The following is a 23,689-nucleotide window of genomic DNA, read 5'->3' as shown; positions in this document are numbered from 1 at the left end:
AGGAGGAACTGAGTTCAAATGCGACCTCAGACACTTAACATTTACTAGTCATGTGACCTTGGGCAAGTTACTTAAATCCAATTGCTTTGCCTTCCCCCCTGCAAAAAAAAAAAAAAAGAAAAAAGAAAAGAAAAAAGATGCGTGAGATGCACATATTTAGAGAGCCCTCCCCAAATGTTCACATGGACTATTTGTGCCCAAACTGTGGTAGAACATTCTGAGCTCCTATTGCTCTGATGAGTCACAGCTGGACACACTGTAACTTGACTCTAACATCCTGATGCTATTTTGATCCTGTTCAAGAACGAAGGACAATAGCCAACCAATCTCAGGTGAGGCTTCTAGTCAGGTCTGCCAACAGATTTTCAAAGGGAAGGGGTATTTAATCCGGGTATTAATTCAAGGGTTATTAATCCTATGCTGCAAGGCATATGGGATGGAAGAAGTTCTAAGCCTAGAATGACAAGTAGTCTATGCTCCCAGACTGCAGTTGTGACAACTTGTTATAATGATACATGATAATATATAATAACATCATAATATATAACGATAATAACTAGCATTTACATAGCACTTTAAGGTTTGCAGATTTTATATATTTATACAGCACTTTAAGGTTTTACCTATATTATCATTTGATCTTCACATCACTTCAGAGAGGTAGGTGCTATAACAATCTGCATTTTACAGATGAGAGAACAAAGACTGAGAGAGGTTAAATGATTTGCCCCAGGTTATATAGCTAGTAGGTGTCAGAGGTAGGATTCAAACTCAGATCTTCCTAACTCCAAGTCTGCTTACTACTCCATCCATCAAATCATCTCAAAGCCCCATTTAGTAAACCACTGTAGAGGTCTGTTGGGCATTATTAATACCAATGAGAATGTCATAGTTTGATAGTTTTCAGATTTCACCTTTCTTCACTTTTTGAAAAATGGAACATCAGCCTGTCTCCAGTCTTTTGTTTCCTTTCTAGTCCACAGTTTTTCAGGAATAGCAGATATTGGTTCAGAAATCACACATGTAAATCTTTTGTCATGAAACTGAGGTCTGAAGACCTTAACTCTCTTAAAGCAGCTAAATGCTCTCTTATGTCTTCAATTAATGTCAGACTGAATTGGTAAACCATGTTTATTCTACCCTTTACAGTTTTAACATCATTCTACTTAGAAAAGGAGGGATGGGTGGTTATTGTCTGTTGAATATTATACCATCTGTAAAAATCAATGGATATCAGATCCTTGTTTATCTTCTACTTTCTAACATACCTCAAAAATGTCTTTTAAAAAATATCCTAAGCATTTGTCACAAACAATAGCTCTTTTGGCTTTATTTTGCTTTAACCTTCTTGATGTTATTCTTACAGTCTTCTGGTCATGATGCAATATTCATTTTTGATACATTTCTTTTAGCATTTTGCATAATACATTTTAAAAATGAGATTGCCAGAAGGCTCCCTTAGGCAGCATGTTTTTTTTTTTTCATAGCTTTCTTCCTACCCATTTTTTCCTCACTGGAATTTATGGGATTATAATATAAAAATTTCAAATTTAAAAAAAACATATTTTTCTTGAATAATTTTCCCTTTTGGAATCTTCGGTGAAGGGATCATACATATTTTTTCTCTGATTTTCTTAAAATGCTTCCCTAAAGTCTAGGGTACATGTCAAACTTTGCCTGGAATTCCTTTTCTTGGCTATTATTACAAACTCTAAACTGTTATGGCCATTCTATCCCAAGGTGTCAGTCCCTTCAACATCAACCAGTTCTCTGGGAAAAAAAAAAATAGAACAATATCTACCCTACTTAACTTCTTCCTATAACAATAACAACAATAATAATTGACATGAAAATGCTTTGAAATCATCAAGTGCTGTGTAAGTATAAACCACATCTATATTTATACTTACATGTTCAGTGTAGAGTGGAAAGAATAGTGGATTTTAAAGCATATGGATTAGTTTTGAGTTCTAGCTTTGCTACTTGGTAGCTATGTAACTGGACATATCACGAGCTCTGTATGCCTTAGATGTCTCCATCAGTATAAGGAGGGGGGAGGCATGGCTACATTAATCTGAAGGTAAACTGGTGGGTTTACTAGACTATGAATATAAGACAACACTGCAATATGGTAGTCAAGGAGGTTTACATATGATCTTAGTCTGCATATGAAAAGTGCAGTTTCCTATAGTGTCTAGAATGATGGATGTGAAAGTACCATTCTATTTTGTCCTGGTCAGTCCATACATGGAATAGAATGTTAAGCTCTTGAGTGGACAGGGTGAAGTGGACAGGGGTACAACTAAGATGATGAAGAGCCTTGAGGTCAAACCATGAGGACATTAAGGACAAAGGTCATGACAGTGGTCTTAAAGTACGTGATGGGCAATTACATGGAAAAAGGATTAGACTTGTTCTGCTTAGAAGATGGAAGAACCAGGTGCAGAGAAGACTTAGGCTTTCCTGAGCATGAGTCCATGCTTATGTCTTTCCATGTTATGCTCAGTGCTTATCACAGTGCCTAGCACATAATAAGCCCTTCATAAATTCCTCCTGACTTATTATCAATTGGAGCTTTCCAAAAGTGGAACGGTCTCCTTAAGGTAGTTGGATTTGTCAGAATAGGGGTCTTTAAGCAAATGACTAAATGATTTATTAGGAGTGTAGTTATTGAGTATTCTGACTCTGACTGGAGCTAGACTAGTTGATCCCTTTGGTTCCAACAATGCAAATGAAATAATAAACAGAAAGTGTTTTTCAGTAAACGATCTCATTTTTGAGACCTATTCCCTTCTTTAAAAGAGGGAACATTTTGTCCTATGCACTCTTTGTTCACATCCTAGAAAAAGTAACCAATGACTTGCTTATCCTTGTTAGGGCACTTATGGTATTCCATGATTTATAAAAAAAGACTTCATTAGGAGAATGCTGGTGGTAAAAGGATGGCTGGGGAGAGATGGCGCAGGTTAGGGAGCTGTTTGGGACCAATGAGAGTGCTCTGCATCTTGCTAACTACAGTGCAGCCCACTCTTTCCCTATTGAGTTTTTCTAGGCCCAACTCATTGTACCTCAGTACCTGTCCAATATAAATGTACTGACAGACTCAATGGTGCCCATCCAACTGAATGCTACAATCTGAAAAATATCCATTCTTCATCATTGTTTATTCTTTCTGGATATCTTTTAATACTAATGAATATTACTGATGAAGCCTTGATGAAAATATAGTACTTGGGAGTTTTGCACAATTAGTGAATAAGCCAGCATTTAGGTTTATATAGTGCCTACTATGTGCCAGATTAAGTGCCTTACAAATATCATCTCATTCATTTGATCCTCACAACCCTAGGAGGCAGGTGATATTATTATCCCCAGTTTACAGTTGAAGACATTGAGGCAAAAATTAAGTGACTTGCCCAAGGTCACACAACTAGTACATGCCTGAGGCTGGATTTGAAACTCTGGTCTTCCTGATTCTAATTCCTTGCAGCACAATATAATTTAAGAACAGGAGCCTCTAAAGGCCCTCACCACCTATGGACAATCTGTGTAGGATACTTTCCATGACAGTGGTGGATATCCTTATTAAATACTTAGCTCCCTATTTTTGTACAATTGTATGATTTAATATATGCATATATCTTATAGATTTCTGTAGATTTGCTTGCCCCACAATCAATCTTTATTATTTTCTTAGGCAATAATGTAAACATTTTAAAATATTTATTTTACTTTTGTTACATGTGAATTCCAAGCTGTTTTTCCCTTTCTCCCTACCACCCCTGTACTAGAGAAGGCCAACATTCAGCACAGATAGTATATGTGAAACTGTACAGCACCTAGTTCATGTTTCAGTTCTTTCTCTAGAGGTGGGCAACAGCTTCCTTCATAGGTTCTTTGTAGTTGATCTGAACATTTATTTAACACAGAATAGCTTACTCATTCACATTTACTCTTCAAACAATATTGCTGTTATTGTGATAATTGTCTTCTATCAACTAAATGTCTGTAGGAAATGGTGATGATCATACATAATGCCTTTTTACCTTTATCCACTTTCCGTTTTAAAGGGTCAACCATTTGTTTTTATAGGTTGAGCTTAGAGGTTATAAATATATATTTAACAATCAAGCATAGTAATATTTTCTATTTTCTCTATCCCTTTTTTTCTCAAAGGCACCTCCAACATAATGTCAATCATTCTCAATTATTTCATAGAGATAATAAAAGGTAAGTCAATAGTTATTTATTGCTTGTGTTTTGGGAGTAATATTACTGTCCATGATTTTTTCAAATTGTTTTGGATCTTATCCTCTTTAAGATATTTTAAGACTGGGGCAGCCAGGTAGCACAGCAAGTAAGAGCACTGGCCCCAGTGTCGGGATGACCTGGGGATCAAATCCGGGCTCAGATACTTAGCACCACACCCAGAAATAACTGGCCGTGTAACCTTGAGCAAGTTACTTAACCCCAATTGCTTTAAAAAAAAAAAAAGATATTTTAAGACACATTCTCATAAAGCTTTAAAATTTTTGTTGTATCCAGCACAGATTTCATCTGTGCAGATCCAATTCAGGCTTTCTTCTTAACTTCACTTTTTTTTTAGTCCTTTTTCTGTTTCATTCTAAGTCTTCCCGTGGCTCCAACATCAATTATGATGAATACTGAGAAATGCTGTAAAATCTGGTCTACTTTTTGACTGTTTTCCTTCCAGTTTTTTCTATAAATGTGTAATTGGGATGAGTGGGCTTAGGTGTGTACCACACCAATCTTTCTGTAGATTTGTTTGCCCCTCAACCAATCTCTATTATCTTCTTAGGCAACAATGTTCCTGAGGTTCTGCTATCTTCCTTTTCAACATTTAAAAATTTTTTAAATATTTGTTTTATTTTTTGTTACATCTGAATTCCAAGCTCTTCTTCCTTCCTACCCTCCCTGTACTAAAGAAGGCCAACATTCAACACAGATACACATATGTGAAACTGTAACTAGTTCCATATATCAGTTCTTTCTCTGGAAGTGGAAGGCAACTTCCCTCACAGGTCCTTTGCAGCTGATCTGAACATTCATTTAACTCAGAATAGCTTAGTCATTTACTCTTCAAACAATATTGCTGTTATTGTATACAATGTTCTCTTGGTTCTACTCCTTTCACTTTTCATTATTTCATGCAAATCTTTCTGTGTTTTCCTAAAATCAACCTGCTCGTCAATTCATACAACATAGTGTTCCATCACAATCACATACTACAATTTATTCAGCCATTTGCCAACTGATGGGCAGCCCCTAAATTTCCAGTTCTTTGCTGCTATGAATATTTTAGAACATATAGGTTCTTTTCCTTTTTCTCTGATTACCCTAAGCAGTAGATCTAATAGTGTTATTGCTGGGCCAAATGCTATACATAGTATTACAGCTCTTTGAGCATAATTTCAAATTGGTCTCCAAAATAGTTGCATCAGTTCACTGTTCTACCAACAGTGTATTAATGTCCCAGTTTTCCCCACATCCTTTGTGACATTTTGCAAATGCATTTTAATTCTAAAATGGTATTACCCCTATGGGTTATGTCTTTCCACTAGACAAAGAGATTAAGTGCTTCCTGCTCAAGACATTTCTAAAGTTTTTCTCAAATCCTAATTGTGACAATCATCTTAGATCAGCTAAATGTCTGTAGGAAATGGTTGTGATCATAACCATTGTCTTTGCATTTCCCATTTTTAAGAGGAACAGTTTGTTTTCATATGTTGAGTTGGGGCTATTACGTAAACTGTTGCTAGTCAGTTTTTAACTATATTTTATCCTTTCTTCTCAGTTAGTGTTTATCCTGAATTTTGTTTTTAACAGTTCAGAAGTGTGATTGCACAGACAGCAGACTCAGAAATGATTCTGATGTAATTACTTATTTGTTTCCTGTTGTTAAGATAAAATCAATTTCATTTTTATGTTATTTATGACTTTCATGTCCAGTGCTTTTTAATTCTCTTTCTGAATATTTCTTCTTGGGTGTATTCATCATATATACATATGTATGTGTTGTGTGTGTGTGTGTGTGACTATGTGACTACTTTGTGGTGTACAAGTGAGTCTTTGAACTCATTTAACAATATTTTCCAATACTTTTGTTACCATCTTCCTCTTGTATCCAACTTCGCAATTAAGTAACTGAATATCAACGTATATGTTCACTTGATTTCAAGCTTTTTGTCAAATTCTTGGTAAAAATTTCTCTACCTCTTCATTCTCTGTAACAGTTGTTTAATACTTCAAGGAAAATACAATTTCATCCAAGAAAATACATCCTCTAATGATGACCCAACTAGTCATGACCCAACCTCTGTGATTCCTGTCTGTTTCCTTAGGTATCATAACATGCTGGGATGGGTTCACTCAACATGTTATGGACATCCCTCTATATCTCTTAACATCATGAAGACAACAATGGAATGCATAGGCAATATATATACTCATTATCCCTAGCTCTCATTATATTGCAGATACATAAATTTTTCTGGCCATGCCTTTTTAAATGTCCTTTACACTGCTTTTCTTAATTCAGTTCTTCATTTGTAACTTTTTTCAGACTGCTCATACCCTACAATGTACCTTTCTACCACCCTTTAGATGAACCTTTACTTTAAATATTTGGAGACTATGGTATTCTATGACTTGTAAGAAGTCTAGGGTTATTAAAAAAAAACTCTTTAATTTCCCAAAGACAATTCATACTCTTTTTCTCTACTAGTTAAATTCCAGGTCAAGCTCACTGATCATTTTCAGTGTCTAAGATAAGCATATTTATGGACAAGTTCTATGGGTGACCTATACCACTGATGTCAAACTCAAATAGAAATGGGTCACTAAACTGAACATAAGGAACCCTGCTGTCCATATATACACACACAGAAAACCATTAGTATGTGTATGTGTGGGTATGTATATATGTACACACATATACACATGTATATACACATATATGTATATGTACATATATATCACAATAACATTTATTAATGGGAACCTATCTGGAGAATCTCACTATTTCTAAGGAATTCCATTTGTTATTTCAAATCCATGTAGGACATCCTCCATGATACCAGCAAACATCTTTGGCATAAAATATAGTGTTTTATCTTGAGATGATATAAATCATCTTGTTTTTATACCTAACATGTCCTCTCAACCACAAATCCTCAAAGTTATCTTTTATTACATATTTAAAGGAAACTTGTATTGATTTTGACATATGGATGGGAAACATTTTGGAGGAGAGCATGACACTTGAGCTAATATCTTCACTGAGTCCTGCACTGCAAAGCTGAGACAAATGTTTCCAGTTGCCTTTGTTTGCGAGATAAAACCAACTCCTTTACTTGCTTCTAAAAGGAGAACTTGTGCAGTATCTTTCTATTTAACTATAATTCCCTTATGTCCTCTGGTTTTTATACCTATATATCATCATTGATATGATTCAGTGATTCTACTAGTATGTTGCCTTAATTTTCACTAAACAAAGATTTCACATTTAGAGACACATAACAGCCAAAAAGCCACGATAATCAGCACGCTTCGCCCCCTCTTTTTGGTCAGTCTTCCACTGTTACTGAAGAGAAAAAAAGGAGGCTGCACAGGATTGAGGATTCAAAAACATTTATTAATATCTTTCATTTTCATATCAGCTGAAACTGCCATCATTTACAACTCATAACATTACACCACTGCAAAGAATGAACTGAGATGCATTCTTATAGAGCTTCTTGGGCCCAAATTTGGTTATTACAATTTTGATTCAGTTTCAAATATTATGCTCCTATTCTTTCCATTAAATTGTTGTAATCATTGTACATAACAAATTCCTGGTTCTACTTACTTCATTTTGTACCATTTCATATATATTCATCTTCCTTACAAAATAGTAATAATCTACTAGTCACAACATTAATGTTTGTTTAGCTATTTCCCAAATCAATGGCTATTTGCTCTTTTTCTAGTTCTTTGTTACTACAAAAAGTTCTAATACAAATATTTTCATGTACACAGAACTAAAGATGATCTTAAATTTTTCATCTGGGTGCTAACTCACTAGTGAGGAGTCTCTGTACTTAGGCTGGTCTTTAGAAGAGAGGTAACAGTCCACTGCCTGATTCATATTCAAAACCCTGGTTCCAGCAGAGTTTACACTCCATTTGCATAGCTTTTGACAGCCCAGAAACATTTCAATATCTCAAGGTATGTAGCCTAAAAGAAAAGGGATAGGGACTAGACCTATGTGTAACTCTGGTAATTCTCAGACTAAGAAACTCCCCACCATCAATTCAGCACCTTCTCTGAAAACTATTGTCTTTACAGAACTACTCCGAACAGAGAGGCTACGTGACTTGTGCTCAGGGCTGCAGAGCCACTATGTTTAAGAGGCAGGACACAAATCCAGGCCTTCCTATCTTTGAGACTAACTTGTCTATGTACTGACATTATACTGTCTCTCATAGCTTCTATTTATAAAGCATATATAGGCTATTATTATTCTTTCCTGAGAAGAATTAAGACCACAAGAGCTCCTCTCATTAAAATACAATGATTGAGAAAATATGCATTTGCAGTTAAGTGCACCTATGGACAATTTTCTACTTACAGGTTTAAATATTTCTTTCTGTAGTGTAAATTTTAAGGTATGTTATTGGCACTGTTTCAAAAATTGCTAAAAGGAACAGGTGTAATTCATGTGAAAAAGAAGAAAAAAGATCATATTTGCAGTTAACGGAAGGGGGAAAAGGCAATCAGAATTAACAGAAGAAACTTTAAAAAAGTAACACACTACAAAACACGTCTTCCAGAGAGGCATGTTATTTGTTGTTGGTGCTCAGTTGTTTCAGTCGTGTCTGACTCGGGTTTTCTTGGCAAAGACACTGGAGGGGTTTGACATTTCCTTCTCCAGATCATTTTAACAGATGAGGAAAATGAAGCAAACAGGTGACTTCCCCAGAATCACATACCTAGTAAGTATCTGGGGCTGGATTTGAACTCCTGAACATGAGTCTTCCTGATTCCGAGCCCAGTGCTCTATCCACTGTGCCTCCCAACTGCCCCAGGCACATTAGTATTAAACATGAACAAATTTACACAAATGTCATCAATCCCTCCAGTTATGCTGATTCTAGTTATTAGTTAGGGAAATAATAGTGCCCAGTTTTTGAATAATTTTCTGAATAACTTTTGAACTGCTTCATGCAGTTCTGAACTACACTGTCTTAAAAAGATAGCTTATTAATTTTTACTTCAACTGGTAATTTATGCACAATCTCTTTAGGAAGATTCTACAGCCATGAAGGAAGACAGGCTGAACTGTCATTAAGCATGGTAAAGGTAATAAAATAAATTGGGTATAAGAAGCAGCAGCACACATGCAGATCTTCCTAATTATGAGATCAGTTGTGATGGACTTGGAAGGATGAAGTCCTCTGAAGGAAAAGATTCCCTAATTTTAAAACACAATTATTAAAGCAAATCAGTGTAAATGAAAATAGGCTCAGATTTTCCAGTGCCTTATCAGGTGTGCTTCTATGTATATGCAGAAATATCCAATCTTATTTCTGTCCCTAAGCATGGAGGAAACAGTTGAGCTGAGAGTCAGACACACTGCTGACCCATCGATTCTCTGACCAAGAACCTCCATTCATTGCCAATGGTAGCAGGATAAATTTTAAGTCTGTCCCCATAATATTTTGTCAGTGACTCTAAAGTGGGGCCAGCAATTTTCCTTTCCCTCCAGGACTTGGTAAGTCAAATGCAGCAGCACAGAAAAGGGTGGAGAACACAGCACCACTTCAGTGCCAGCCTTGCCACTTACCATCTGTATCACCCTGAGCAAGGCAATCACCTTTATGACCTTCAGTTTGCACACCCATAAAATGGAAATTACAGGAACTGCACTATCTACTTTGAACAGCTGTTGTGAGGAGATGTAACCTGCTCTTATTACTACTTTATCAGAAAAAATTTTAGGAACATGAAATAATAACTGAAAGCTTCAGACAAGAGTTTCTACATACTAGTAACATTGAATGTATAACTTAAATAATGTCTATCTCTAATTAATCACAATGAAATAACTAGGAAATAAATACTACATATGCATAGGGTACAGACAGCCACTACCAAGTAGCAAATATGACTACTAACTCACACCCAAATAGGAGCTTATCCAGTTTAAATAGTGCTTTACTTAGGTATCTTGATCCTCAAGATGGAAGCAGAATTTTTCCCATTTTACAGGTGCAGAAACAGAGGGCTAAGCACAGTTATCTTTACCAAAAGTCACAACCAACGAGGGACTTTTGTCATTAATAACCACTACCACCAAAACTGAAGTAAAAAGTAGGACATATTTCATTTTTAGAAATACTGGGACAGAGTAAATTTAAAATTATTTCAAATAATCAGCATAGCCTCTGACCTAGATTTAGTTTGTTACATTTCTGAATAACAGCAATAAACGGACATCTGTATAGTGTTTTTAAAGGCGACAAAGCACTTTTCATAGATTATTTCACTGAAGCCTCCTAACAACCCTAGAAAGTAGGTATTGTTAACACACTTTTATTGACAGGAAAGCGAAGCTCGCTGAGCCTGTGACTTGCCCCAGTCCACTCACCAAAGAAGTACCAGAAAAGGTACTAAAGAGCCCAGATCTCTCTGCCTCTAAGCTTAGTCAGGCCTTGTGTCCATTTTGCTGGGCTGCCTCCCAATGCTTTGGTCACAAGTGAAAGTATAGATTGATTTCATTTACTGATTTGCCTAAAAGTTAACTAACTAAAGAAGACCATATGTAAAGCATCTGTTGTTGGATAAAAATCTAGATGTGTGAAAATCCAACCTTCAAATATAATGGTTAAAGTGATAAAAATGAATTAAGCTGCAAATTCATACTGTAAAGTCATTCTCTAATTTAATCTTAAAGGTTAAAACAGATCTACAATTTCTAAATTTAAGAACACAGTTATGTTCCTTCAGCAAAGGATAACAAGAGCTTGAGAAGCATTGATACTGTTTTTAAAGGCTTTTGAGTTGTAGATGGAGAAATAAATTTGGGGGATGTTTTCCTCTTCATAAAATTTTCAAAGTGGCTTTTTCAAAAATTGGCTCAAATATTTTACTCTTCAGTCAATTCAAGTTGTCTTAAAGATAATTCTAAGAACTTTTTTTTTTAGTGGAAGAATTTTCCTCTTATTTAACTCTCATACTAGAAATTTTTTTCCAAAATTAGTTAATAAAAAATTATATCTAGAATTTGTAATTGTTACAGTGATGGTTACTGTTTGGAAAAATACTGAGAAAACAAGATTATAATCCTACTGTGTTGCTTAAAGCAAAAATAAAATCCAGATACCATTAAATAGCTATATGCAATATCTTTATTTTAATAGAGGAGAAAACATCTCCTTGAATAGACTCATATACATAAATATACACATACACATATATATCATGATAGAGTCACACTAAAATAATATAGTTAACTAAATTTGGTTCTACAATGTATATAAAATGCAATATGTCTTAATAAAGTTCCTTTTAGAACACAAGTGAAAATTACTTACTGGTTGCATAGCTCTGGATGTCTAACTAAATTCTGAATGAATTCATTCAGTCCTGCTCTTCTCTGTTTAATAAAATCTGTTAAAAAAGAGACATATGCTAGTAGAATTATTCATGTCAGATCATAGATATCTTATTTGGAGTTATACAAACAAAGACACAGACAATAAATACTGTTTAGGAAGTTATGACAGATAATTCTTATTTGCTATGTGTATCAGGTTATTTTGCACTGAAGTGGACCTCTAATACACAGACACATATACATACATACATCATACATACAAATGCATATATACATATATATTATGTATGCTTTTAAATAGTGAAATACAAATTTTAAAACTATTAACACGTTATAAACATATTCCTTAAAACTAATTTCCACAAAATCACCATTTAAGGGTCTGAAATATTCTGCCTACCAAAATAGGCATTCTACACCCTGTTTCCCAACCTCTGTTATGTTGCTGATCACATCAACAAGAACTGGCCTTATGCTAATGGTGATGAAAGATGAGAGTAAAACTTCAATGAATAAAAAATACTTATGGAATTGATTACTGTACTTAAACTGAAAATTTTAGTGAACTGAGGATTAACAAGAAAAAACTTGTTTCATTACTTCTTGCTAACTACCTTTCTAAAAGGCACTGGTAAACATTCTTGCCTTAGGAAGTTTTGTTTGTTTTTGGTCTGGACTTGTGATGTCATAAAGGCAATTAACAGCTTAGTCTGGGATTGTGAGAGGTTAAGTGAGGTGCCTGTGGATCAAATAGCTAGTATATGTCCAGAAGGACTTGAACCAAGTTCTTGCTGTCGAGGCAGGCCCTTCTATCCACTGCCATATCTCTCATGTCAAGAATTAGATAAACATTCTTTAATAACAGAATAGTACAGTTGCTGTACTATCAATTTTTGTTATACAGAATTGCAAATATAGTTTGTGTATAAAGAAATGGAGACAAATGTGTATTGAGTGTAAGTTACACTTTGGAAGCTTTTAAATTTATATATATGTAATATATACATATATACACATGTACATATACACAAATATATGTACCGTATGTATATATTTTAAATTCCTGATATTAACTAGTTTCTTAATGATTTCCCTCCTTAGAAAGATGGATTATCCAATACCAAAATCAAAAAGCTTTCTAATGAGCTATTAAATAATGTTTTTGTAACAGACACTAAGTTTTCATACATAACAAAATTTACAGATATTCTCTTCAGACTTATAACATATTTTTATCATTCAGTAATCACTTTCTCAAGGAACTGCAGGGAAAATTTTGTTGTTGTTTGCATCACCGGGCATTAACAAGTTTATATGAAAATTGTACCCAGAGACAGTCTTGATTTTTATAATTTGATTTGAGGGGCATATAGTTTTTTCTTTTATCCTTGTATCCCAAGTGCTTGGGATAGTGCTTGGCACTAATATATGTTCTTAGCATAACAAACGCTTCATAAATTTATTAATGATGTGTACTACTGCTCCCACATTTAATCACTTTTATAGGGGAGCAGGATAGGGCAAATGAAAATTTAGGATATTGTGGAAAAAGTCCAGATTTTTAGGAGTGGCCAGAGTGAAACTGGGCTTTGTGGACTGGAAGTATATTTTGGCCTTGGCAAGAGGTCAGTTCTGAAAAGAGAGAAATTTCCATTCTTCAAGAAGCATGTAGCCTATACTACACTAAGTGCTACTAGACTTTCCATTTCATTACTAACTTTATTTCAACCATTTCAACATTCAAGCTTACTGAATGACTAAGCAGGAATAATGGATCATTCTAACAAAATTCTATAACAGAGAAAAAAAGAGCTTCAGGAGAAACAGAATAAAAAAATTTAGGAATGATAGGGACCTTTGATATCATCTAGATACCATCTTTATTTATCAACTGCTCCATTGCAAAGATGAGAAGAAAAAGCCAGAGGGTTTAAGTGATTTACCCAAGGTCCCAAACCAGTAACTGGCAGAGTTAAGATGCAACTGCCAGTATTCTGTCTCCAATCCTCTTGTTCTTTCCACTACACCATATGCTGCTTCATTTGTCTCAGCAATATTTCTTTCAACAGAGAAGCTCTAATTTTTCCTCATCCATCCATTTTTTGCAGAAAATATTACTGTCTTTATTGTGCCAATTAACTGTGAAATTACATAATGAAGTACTCAGTAATATACATATCTAAATATATATATTCATGTGTATATGTATATTTATTATATACTCAATATGCATATATAAAAATCTTGTTTGACATTCATAATTCTGGAAGGTCGGTACTATTATTGTCCCCATTTTGCAGACGGAAAAACTGAGACTGAAAGAAGTTAACTATCTTGCATATATTTTCAGAGTTTTTTTTAATATACTGACGTGTTTGCTAATTTTTTAAATTTTATAAAACATTGTTATGCGGAATTACTCTCTTGGAAGGGGGAAGGAGGGATAATGGGGAAAATTCAGGCTATATAAAAACAAAAGGTATGAGTAAAACTGTTGGAGAAAGGATGTAGTTGAATATGCAGTCTGCTATAAAAGACAGGAGGCGAAAAAATCAAGTGCACAGGTAGAGGGACTGGCCTTAGGCAAGGAAAAAAGTCATCTATCTGTTAGAGAGTAGGGGAAATCAGGAGAGAGTGGGAAGTGATGTCAAAGGATTTTGAGATGAAGAGAATGAGAAAAAAAGAGGGATATCATGTTGAATTACCTTAATTTTTTCTCCAACCTCTTGAATCTTTAACCTTTCACATAGCTTTCTAACATGCTCAACTATACCTCATCCTTTACAAACCTTTGCTAGACCCTACCACCCCGGAAGCTATCATCCTATAATTTCTCTCTTTCTCAGTCAAATCCCTGAAAAAGCTGACTATGCTTCCTTTTACTCCTTAATCCTTTGATTTGAAACTGTTCTCTCCAAGCTTACCAATGATCTCATTTAAAAAAACAAACCAGTTTTACTGATATCTTTTGTTTTTATATTGCCGAAATTTTTCCCCTTATCCCTCCTTCCCCCTTCCAAGAGAGTAATTCCACATAACAAAGAATGTTTTTTAAAGGTTAAAAAATCAGCAAATGCATCAATATATTAAAAAAACTCTGAAAATACATGCAGTGTTTCACATTTATGGATCTTCCATCTCTGCTAAGGAGTAGGTGAAGTGTCTTATTGCTCTTCTTTGGGGTCATGGTTCTTTTGTTTCTCTGTGATTCTACAACATTCACTTTCTTTTTCATATAATTTTTATTGGTATCTTGCTTTTTACATCAGAATTTCTCCTAGTATTGCCTCACCTATCCCTTCCCAGAAAGTCAATAATATTCTTACAGGAAAAAAAGGGAGAACAAAAAAATGGCCAAAACTGTATTAACAAACATAAAAAAAGGTAATATCAAAAAAGTTGGCTAACTTTTACAATGTCCTACATTCACGGGCCTTCCACCTCTGCAGAAGAGGATGTGATTGTCTCTTCATATCTCTTCATTGGTGCCATGTTCATTCTTTGTCATTTTGCAAATTTACTTTTAATTGTTTTGTTGGTGTTCTTTCCATCTGTATTTTTTTTAGCTATCTATGCTTACTTCACTCTGCATGAATTCATATTGTCTTTCCATGCTTCTCTGTAGTTAGCATATTCATAATTTCTTAGAGCACAGTAAATATCCTATTACATACACCATACATGTACCACAGTATGGTTAGCCATTCCCCAATCAATGGGCACCTTTTTGTTTTCCAGTTGTTTGCTACCACAGAAAGCACTGTAATAAATATTTTGGTGTATGTGGGGACATACTCATTGGAAAACATATCTAGTAGCGGAATTTCTATCATAGTCACTTACATAATTCCAAATTGTTTTCCAAAATGGTTTAATGATTGATAGCTCTAATAATGCCCTACTGTGCCTATCTTCCCACCACCCTTTCCAATAATAACTGTTCATATCTTTTGTCATCTTTGCAATTTGCTGGGTGTGAGATGAAACCTCATGATTATTCTGATTTGCATTTCTCCTATTATTAGTGATTTGGGGCATTCTTTCATATGGTTGTTAAAACTTTGCAATTCTTTTTTTTAATTAGTTGTTCCTATCCTTTGATGATTTATCTACTGGATAATGACTTTTGGTGTCATATATCTGTTACCTAAATTTCTTGGATACCAAATCCTTATTTGACAAATCTGATACAAGGATTTTTCCCACTTAATCACTTTCCTTCTTAACCTAAATGCATTAATTTCATTTGTGAAGAAAACTTTCAATTTCAAGTAATCAAAATTATCTATCCTATCTTTTGTAACTGCCTCTATCCCTTGTTTAAGAAAACATCTCCTACCAATAACTGCAAAAGGTATATTATTTTCCTCTATTTTTTAAAAAATGTGATGATTAGGGGTGGCTAGGTGGCACAGTGAATAAAGCCCTGGCCCTGGAATCAGGAGGACCTGAGTTCAAATCCAGCCTCAGATACTTAGCACAAAACTACCCATGTAACCTTGGGCAAGTCACTTAACCCCAATTGCCCTGCCTTTCCCCCTCCAAAAAAGCAAAAAAAAAAAAAAAAGTGATCATTTAACAGTCAGATCATATATCCATTTTCAATTTTTTGTGGAATATGGTGTAAAATGTTAAACCTAGTTTCTGCCAGATTGCTTCCCAATTGTCCCAGTAAATTAAAAAAAAAAATAAACTGGGAGTTTTTTCCTAAGCAGATTATGTTTTCAGGTTTGTCAAACACTAGGATATTGAGGTCCACTATTTCTATTTTGTTAAATCTGTAAGCCTGTTCCATTGGTCTACTTCTCTATTTTTAACTGCTGGTTTATAACATATTTTGAGATCTGAAAGTGCTATTGTCCCTTCTCTCTACTTTTTTTCATTATCTTCTTTGATATAAATCTTTTTGCCTCTCCAAATTAATTTTCAACATCTCTTCTTTTGTGTTTATGTTAAACATTTATTCTTGGCTTGTGATATTATTTTATCCCTGTTAGTACTTTATCTTTCCTTGTTTTAAGTATAAGGACTATATGGATCTCATAAAAGGAGTCTTTTTTTTTTTTTAGAATAATTTGTATAGTATGGGAACTAATTATTTATTTAAAGCTAGGCAAAATTCTACTGTGAATCCATCAGGGCCAGGACTTCATTTTCCCCTTTGGTAATTCATTTACAAGTTAAGGAAACTGAAGCAAAAAGAAGTTAAGTGATTTGCTCAAAGTCACAGTCAATGTCTGCAGTCAAATTTGAACTCAGGTCTTCCTGACTCTAGGCCCAGAGTTTGAGCCACAGTGCCACCCAGCGACCTAGCTGGATGAGCCTCTACTGCTGTAAATTCATCAGAATACCATCTTATTATGGTTCTTGGTGTCTTTTCCTAAATAGACAGCTGCAATTACATTAACCCTACTTATTTTAGGGAGTTTTAAAATTTCCTAACGACTAGAAAAAATGAAAAAAAAAAAAAGTCCTCTAACTTGTTGTTCACATGACCCGGAAGTCAAAATGATCATCTACTTATCAAAATCTAGTGTTGCTTTTTTTCCTCTTTTCTGCGGCATTTGACATTGTTGAACAATCCACCTTCCTGGACACTCACCCCTCTCTGAGTTTTTGTAACACTATTCTCTTGGTTCACCTGCTACTCATCTGTTCCCTTCTTAGCCTCCTTTGCTGTCTCAGCTCCTACATCACATTCTCAAAATGTTGGTGTTCCCCAAGTTTCTATCCTGGGCCTTTTTTCATCTCCCCCTACACTCTCCCTAGTGGTCATCTAATCAACTCCAATGGGATTTGCTATTATCCCTATGAACATGATACAGGTCTAGCCCCACTTGACCTTCTGTCCTGTATTACCAACTGCCTATTAGATATTTCAAGCTATATTTTCCTGAAGACATCTTAAATTCTACATGTCCCAAACTGAACATTATCTTTGTTCCTAAACCTTCCCTTTTCTAAACTTACCTAGTTCTAGAGAAAACACCACTTTCCCCATTCTCTCTGATCCATAAACCTGTAAACTTCTATTTTATCCTGACCTCCTGTCTCTCCCTCATTGCACATGTCTAGTAAATTGCCAAAACCTGTTCTTTCAACTTTTACATCTATCAAATCCAACCTCTATTCTTCACTTACCCTTTAGTTCAGGCTCTCATCACTTCTTGCCTAGATTACTACATCAGCTCCTCATCACTCCAGTCCATCCTACACACGGCTATCAAAGTAATTTTCCTTAAGCATAGATTTGACCATGTCAGTCACCTACGCATTCCACCCCAAAGGCTTCCTGTTGCCTCTAAATAAAATGCAAACTCTTCTGTTTAACTTTCAAAAGTCCTACACAACCTGAGCCCCACCTATCTTTTTAACCCCATTCAGCATGACTCTTTTCCCATACACAATCAGATCCAGCCAAACTGACCTCTTTTTTGTTGTTCACACAACACATTCCAGCTCCTCCATCTCCAGAAATTCATACTGATCATCTCACAAGCCTGGAATACAGTCCTTCCTTACTTCTACCTCAGAATTACTCTCATGAAGATACAGCTCAAGTACCATCTTCTACATGAAACCTTCCCCGATCATTTCTCCCTCCCAAATTACCTTGTAAATGACTTTTTTGCATAAATTGGTATTTACTGACTTTATGTTATCTATATTTGTATAAGTACTTGTCATTATCCCTATTAAAATGTAAGCTCCTTTTTAGGTAGGGATTGTTTCAGTTTTTGGATGTGTATCTCCAATGCCTGCACAAAGTAAGGGTTATACTTTTTAGGTCACTGCCCAACAACTGAGTATTTATTTTCCCAAGACTGAAAAAATGAAAGATGCTGTACCTGCCATGATTCATTACTCCATATAAAATTAGTGAGCATGCTTAAGGAAATTTAATTCTACAAAATGAAAAATATGGCCCATTATTGTTTTAATGTCTAGGCTACTTTATAGCAGCAGTTAACAATAATGAATTTAATTACTGATTCAAGGTCTTAAGAAAAAGAGGGGCCTTTAGTATACAAAATGGCTATTTTGTTTGAATATAGGGGGACATCCTCAAATTTACCCCCAAAATGAGGTCTTGAAAGGGAAAATATATAGGCATATGCAATAAAAAGCACAATTACACATAAGTTTTAATAACTTACGCCTGCACAAAGACTTTTGGGACACTGTATTTTTAGAACTGCACTTCAAGAAAATTATTTTGGCAGCTCTGGTGAGAATGGATTAGAATGAGCCCTGAGGCAAGGAGATCAATTAAGAAAGCTATTGAAATAGTCCAGGCAAGAGGTGGATGAGAACCTGAAGTAGAGAGGTGTCTAGAGTGAAAAGAAGAAATGCATATAAGAGATGCCATGGAAATGCAAATAACGAGACTTGGTAATGGTTTAAAGAGAGAAGAGTTGAAGAAGACACCAAAATTTCAAACCTGAGTGAATGGAAGGATAGTAATACCACTTTCAACAATAGGGAAATTCAGAAAAAAGTGAATTTTCAGGAAAAATAATAAGTTCTGTTTCAATATATACTGAATTTGAGATGCCAATGGGACATCTAGTTCAAAATGTCCTACAGGCATCTTTCCTTTATTTGCTCTCAAAGCACTTATTTTCCATCTGCCATTATAATAGTCTAGTTTTTATTTTCTGTGTACATCTATTATCCTTACTATATTGTAAGCTCCCGGAGGATAGGCATTATTTTATATCTTCTCCAGCACCCAATATAATGCTTTGCACACAGTAAATATGTGATATAATTAATTCATAAATGAAAGAGCATAGTTGCCAGTGAACTTCTCTTTCAGTTTTTTGGGTGCACTGACTTTGTGGCATAAATTAACCACCTTTGTGCTATGGCCTATTAAATCTTCTATCTTTAGCTGAGACCTTGGAATTTCTGTATTTCAAACCTCTTACAGGGCGTTTATCTTGGATGTCTTATTTCAAACTTGGTATTCTAAAATTATATTCATCAACCTTGCTCTACTCAAAATAACTTACCTATTTCTGTCAACAGATAGTCCTGAAACCTCAGAATTATCTTTGACTCTTTTCTCTCTATCACCTATACTTAGTCATCAAGTTCTGTTGATTCTTTTTGAAATCTTTCAAATTGCTCCCTTTTGCTCTATTTCCACTGGAACCACCCTAGTAAAGGCCTTTATCACACAATTGTTGCATTTTGTTCTGATCAAGTCTCTGTTCCAATCCAACCTACACACCACCTCCAGACTAATCTTTCTCAAATCCCAATTTTGTCATGACACTTCTCTGCTTAAACATTCCAGTGCTTACAGAATAAAATCCAAACCCCTCAAATAAACATTCAAGACTTTTCATAATGCAGCATCACCCAGTCTACTGAATTTTATCCCGTTCTGCTCCTCATATAAACCTTGCCTTCTGGCCAGATTAACTTCCTTTCTGTCCCCTTAACATACAATGTTCATTCCCAACTCCAGGCCTTTGCTCAAGCTATCACCCACTCTTCAAAACTTTTCCTTCCCTCATCTCTCCATCTCAACACTATTGACTCAACCAGGAGAAATTTGTACACAATTATAGACACAACATGTGTGTGATGACTAACTTTGATAGACTGGACTGTTCTCAGCAATGCAGTGATATAGGTCAATCCCAAAAGACCCATGATGGAGAGAGATGTCTACATCCAGAGAAATACCTAGAAAGAACTGAATTTGAATCCAGATTGAAGCAAACTACCTGATCTTTTTCTTTTTTGGTTTTATTTCATCTTTACCATTTCTCATTCCACTGGATACAATCCATCTTTATAACCTGACTAATGTCTAATATGAAAGTATTTGCAGACCTATATTTGATTGTACGCTGCCATGGGGGGGGGAGGGGACAGAATTTGAAACTCAAGGAATTGTGGAATTGAATCTTAAAAACTAAAAGTAAACAAATTAATAAAAAAAATTTTGATAAAAAAAAAAACACTATTGACTCTACCAGGTCTAGCTCAAACCCAACTTCCTCTACTATCTTCCCTCAATCCTAGTGCCCACTCAGATCTCTCCTTTCTCTGAGTTCCTACGGTGCTTATCTGTGCTACTCTTTCTGACATATTTAATCATATACTGCCTTGGACTGTTACCTAACTGCTTGGAAATGTGCATGTATTTGTATATAGAAGCATACAAGCAATTCTCCAAGATCATAAAATTGAAGAAAAGTTTTGTTGACAGAGGTAATTTCCTATACCAATAAAATCTTAAATCTGGACAAAAAAATACACATATGTATCTTTTCTTTAGGTCATCTTTCTAGAAGATGTTGGGTTGGGGTGAAGCCAAGATGGTGGCACAGAAGCAGGAGAACTCCATGAGCATCTCCCATAACCACCTCAAATACCTATAAAATACGACTCTAAACAAACTGTAGAGCTATAGAACCCACAAAGTGACAGAGAGAAACAAATCTCCCGCTGAAGGCAGCCTGGCAGGAAGGGTCCATGGCAGCGCTGGGAGCAGAGCCCAGCACCACGTGAGCCCCTGGATTTTAGCCTCAGGGCGGCCCTGACCAGCTGCGCCTGGAAGGACTTCAGGAGAGTGGATCATCAGCAGCTGTGATGGTTTCCAGAATTATCAACCCATAAATGCCAAAGGCAAAGTAAAAGGTCAGTGTAGAACTCGGTTGGAACTGGGGGGGATGGAGGTGTGGTCTGGCCTCTGCCCCTTGAACAAGGAGTGGCTGAGGTGTGATGGCCGCTGCCACGTGGCTGCTTCAGAGCTCCTGGCCTGCATATTGTGGGGGTATCAAGCAATCAGTCTGAGGAGAAACTGCTCTTTCTTTAACCTGCTTGGATCTGGATTGCGGTCTAGGGTGGAGGTCCTGGGGTGTGTGAACAGCTTGCCAGAGCATGTGGAGGCTTCAGAGAGGGCACCCAACTAATAGCTAACAGCAGCTGTGAAAACCCCAGCTACTGGGACAAAGCTCCCCTCTCTGGAAGCAGAGTTCTACTGTGGCAAAAAGCTCAAAAGTCAAGTAATTGAGTGCCAATATGAGCAAATGAGGGAAGCAAAGCAAGCACAGAAGTCAAACCTTAGATTCCTTTTGTGGGGCCAAAAAGGATCAAAGCATGGAATGGCAGGAAGACAAAGAAGTCAGAACTCCTGCACCAAAAGCTTCCAAGAAAAATATGAATTGGTTACAGGCCACAGAGGAAGCTTAAGGAGGATTTTGAAAACCAAATAAGATAAGTGGAAGAAAAATTGGGAAAAGCAATGAGGATGCAAGAAAATCATGAAAAGAGAGTCAACAACCTGACTGAAGAAAATAACACCTTAAAAAATAGACTAACTCAAATGGCAAAAGAGGCTCAAAAAGGCAATGAGGAGAAGAATGCCTTAAAAATCTTAATTTGCCAGATGTAAAAAGAATCTCAAAAGCTCACTGAAGAGAATCATTCCTTCAAAATTAGATTGGAGCAAATGGAAGCTACTGACTTTATGAGAAATCAAGGTACTATTAAACAGATCCAAACAAATGAAAAAATAGAAGGCAATATGAAACATCTCACTGGAAAAACCACTGACCTGGAAAATAGATCCAGGAGAGATAATTTAAAAATTACCTTAAAGCCATGATCAAAAAAAAAAACCGGAAAATCATCCTTCAAGAAATTCCCAAGGAAAATTGCCCTGATGTTTTAGAAACAGAGGGCAAAAATAGAGGTTGAAAGAATCTACCAATCACCTCTTTAAAAAGATCCCAAAAAGAAAACTCCTAGGAATATTATAGCCAGGTTCCGGAATTCAGATCAAGGAGAAAATATTACAAGCAGCCAAGAAGAAACAATTTGAATATTGTGGAAACACCATCAGAATAACAAAGCAGATCTGGCAGCTTCTGCACTGAGGGACTGAAGGGCTTGGAATGTGATATTCCAGAGATCAAATGAGCTGGGATTAAAACCAAGAATCACCTACCCAGCAAAACAGAGTATAATGTTTCAGGGGAAAATATGGTCATTCAGTGGAATAGAGGACTTTCAAGCATTCCTGATGAAAAAACAAGAGTTGAACAGAAAGTCTGACAGATACAAGAAGCAAGAGAAGCATGACAAGGTAAACAGGTAAAAGAAATCACAAGGAACTTTATCAAAGCTGAACTATTTACATTTCTACATGGAAAAACGATAATTGTAACTTATGAAACTTTTCTCAGTATGAAGACAGTTGAAGGGAATATATATGTGTATATATGCATACATACATATATATGTCTATATAGGAGAATATATGTGCATATGAATACATATATGGATGTATATATATGTACAGGTATACATAGAGGGCACAGGATCAATTGAATAGGAAGAGATGATACTTTAAAGGTGAAATTGAAAGGTGAGAGAGAAATATAATGAGAGGAGATGGGGAGAGACAGAATGGGGTAAATTATCTCATATAAAAGGGGCAAGGGAAAACTGTTACAATGGAGGGGAAGAACAGGAAGGCAAAAGGGAATGGGTCAACTTTACTCTCATTGAATTTGGCTTAGGGAGGGAATGACATACACACTAAGTAGGGTATCTCACCCTACAGGTGTGATAGTAATGGCAATTAAAGATTCCCCTGTATTGGCTTGGTTTTCAAACTGATTGTGTTAAAACCCAGAGCTTGTTAATCCCACCTGTGGGATGGACTTGTTGATGTGAAAAGAAAGTCCTGAACTGGGAGGAGCTGGTGACGTAGATTTGGAGAGACAAGAGAGAGGCAGAAGAACTTTTTGGAAGCAGTACCTCGTGGAGGCAGAGAGAGAAAGTAGAAAATTGCTGAGTAGAGAATTGCTGAGTGCTACTTTGAATTGCCCTGGACTTTTGAGACCTGCCCCCTGAGCTGCCAAGGACTGAGGAGACATGGCTGTTTTGCTGGTACTTTGTCTGTCTGTTTTGATGTTGTTTTGCCAGATCTGTCCACTGGTGAAAGACAGTCCTTTTGTTGAAGAAGTCCTGGAACCTGGCTGCTGGCTAAGAGATCCTGAGACTGTCCTGCAGACAGAGAGTGAATACTGTCCACTGGTGAAG

General features: G+C 35.8%; 1 protein-coding gene across 6 annotated transcripts in view; it reads right to left on the bottom strand.

Annotated features, from left to right (window-relative positions):
• SGK3 (serum/glucocorticoid regulated kinase family member 3) overlaps positions 1-23,689 on the bottom strand; it is a 164,334-nt gene that overhangs the window by 50,678 nt on the left and 89,967 nt on the right. For 5 of the 6 annotated variants that reach the window (XM_069100056.1, XM_069100053.1, XM_069100052.1 and 2 more), the window contains one exon: positions 11,598-11,673. The exons of the other annotated variant lie outside the window; for it this stretch is intronic. In XM_069100056.1, coding sequence (XP_068956157.1) covers positions 11,598-11,673 — 76 coding nt within the window. The remainder of the gene's footprint in view (positions 1-11,597; positions 11,674-23,689) is intronic. 6 annotated transcript variants of the gene reach the window in all.

This window comes from Petaurus breviceps, unplaced genomic scaffold (genome assembly GCF_028583685.1).
Source record: "Petaurus breviceps papuanus isolate PSGF00001 unplaced genomic scaffold, PetGlider_PUasm1.0 38, whole genome shotgun sequence".
In the NCBI taxonomy this organism is placed as follows: Eukaryota; Metazoa; Chordata; class Mammalia; order Diprotodontia; family Petauridae; genus Petaurus; species Petaurus breviceps.
Note: the sequence above shows the minus strand (reverse complement) of the source record. Positions and strands in the feature narration are given on the sequence as shown.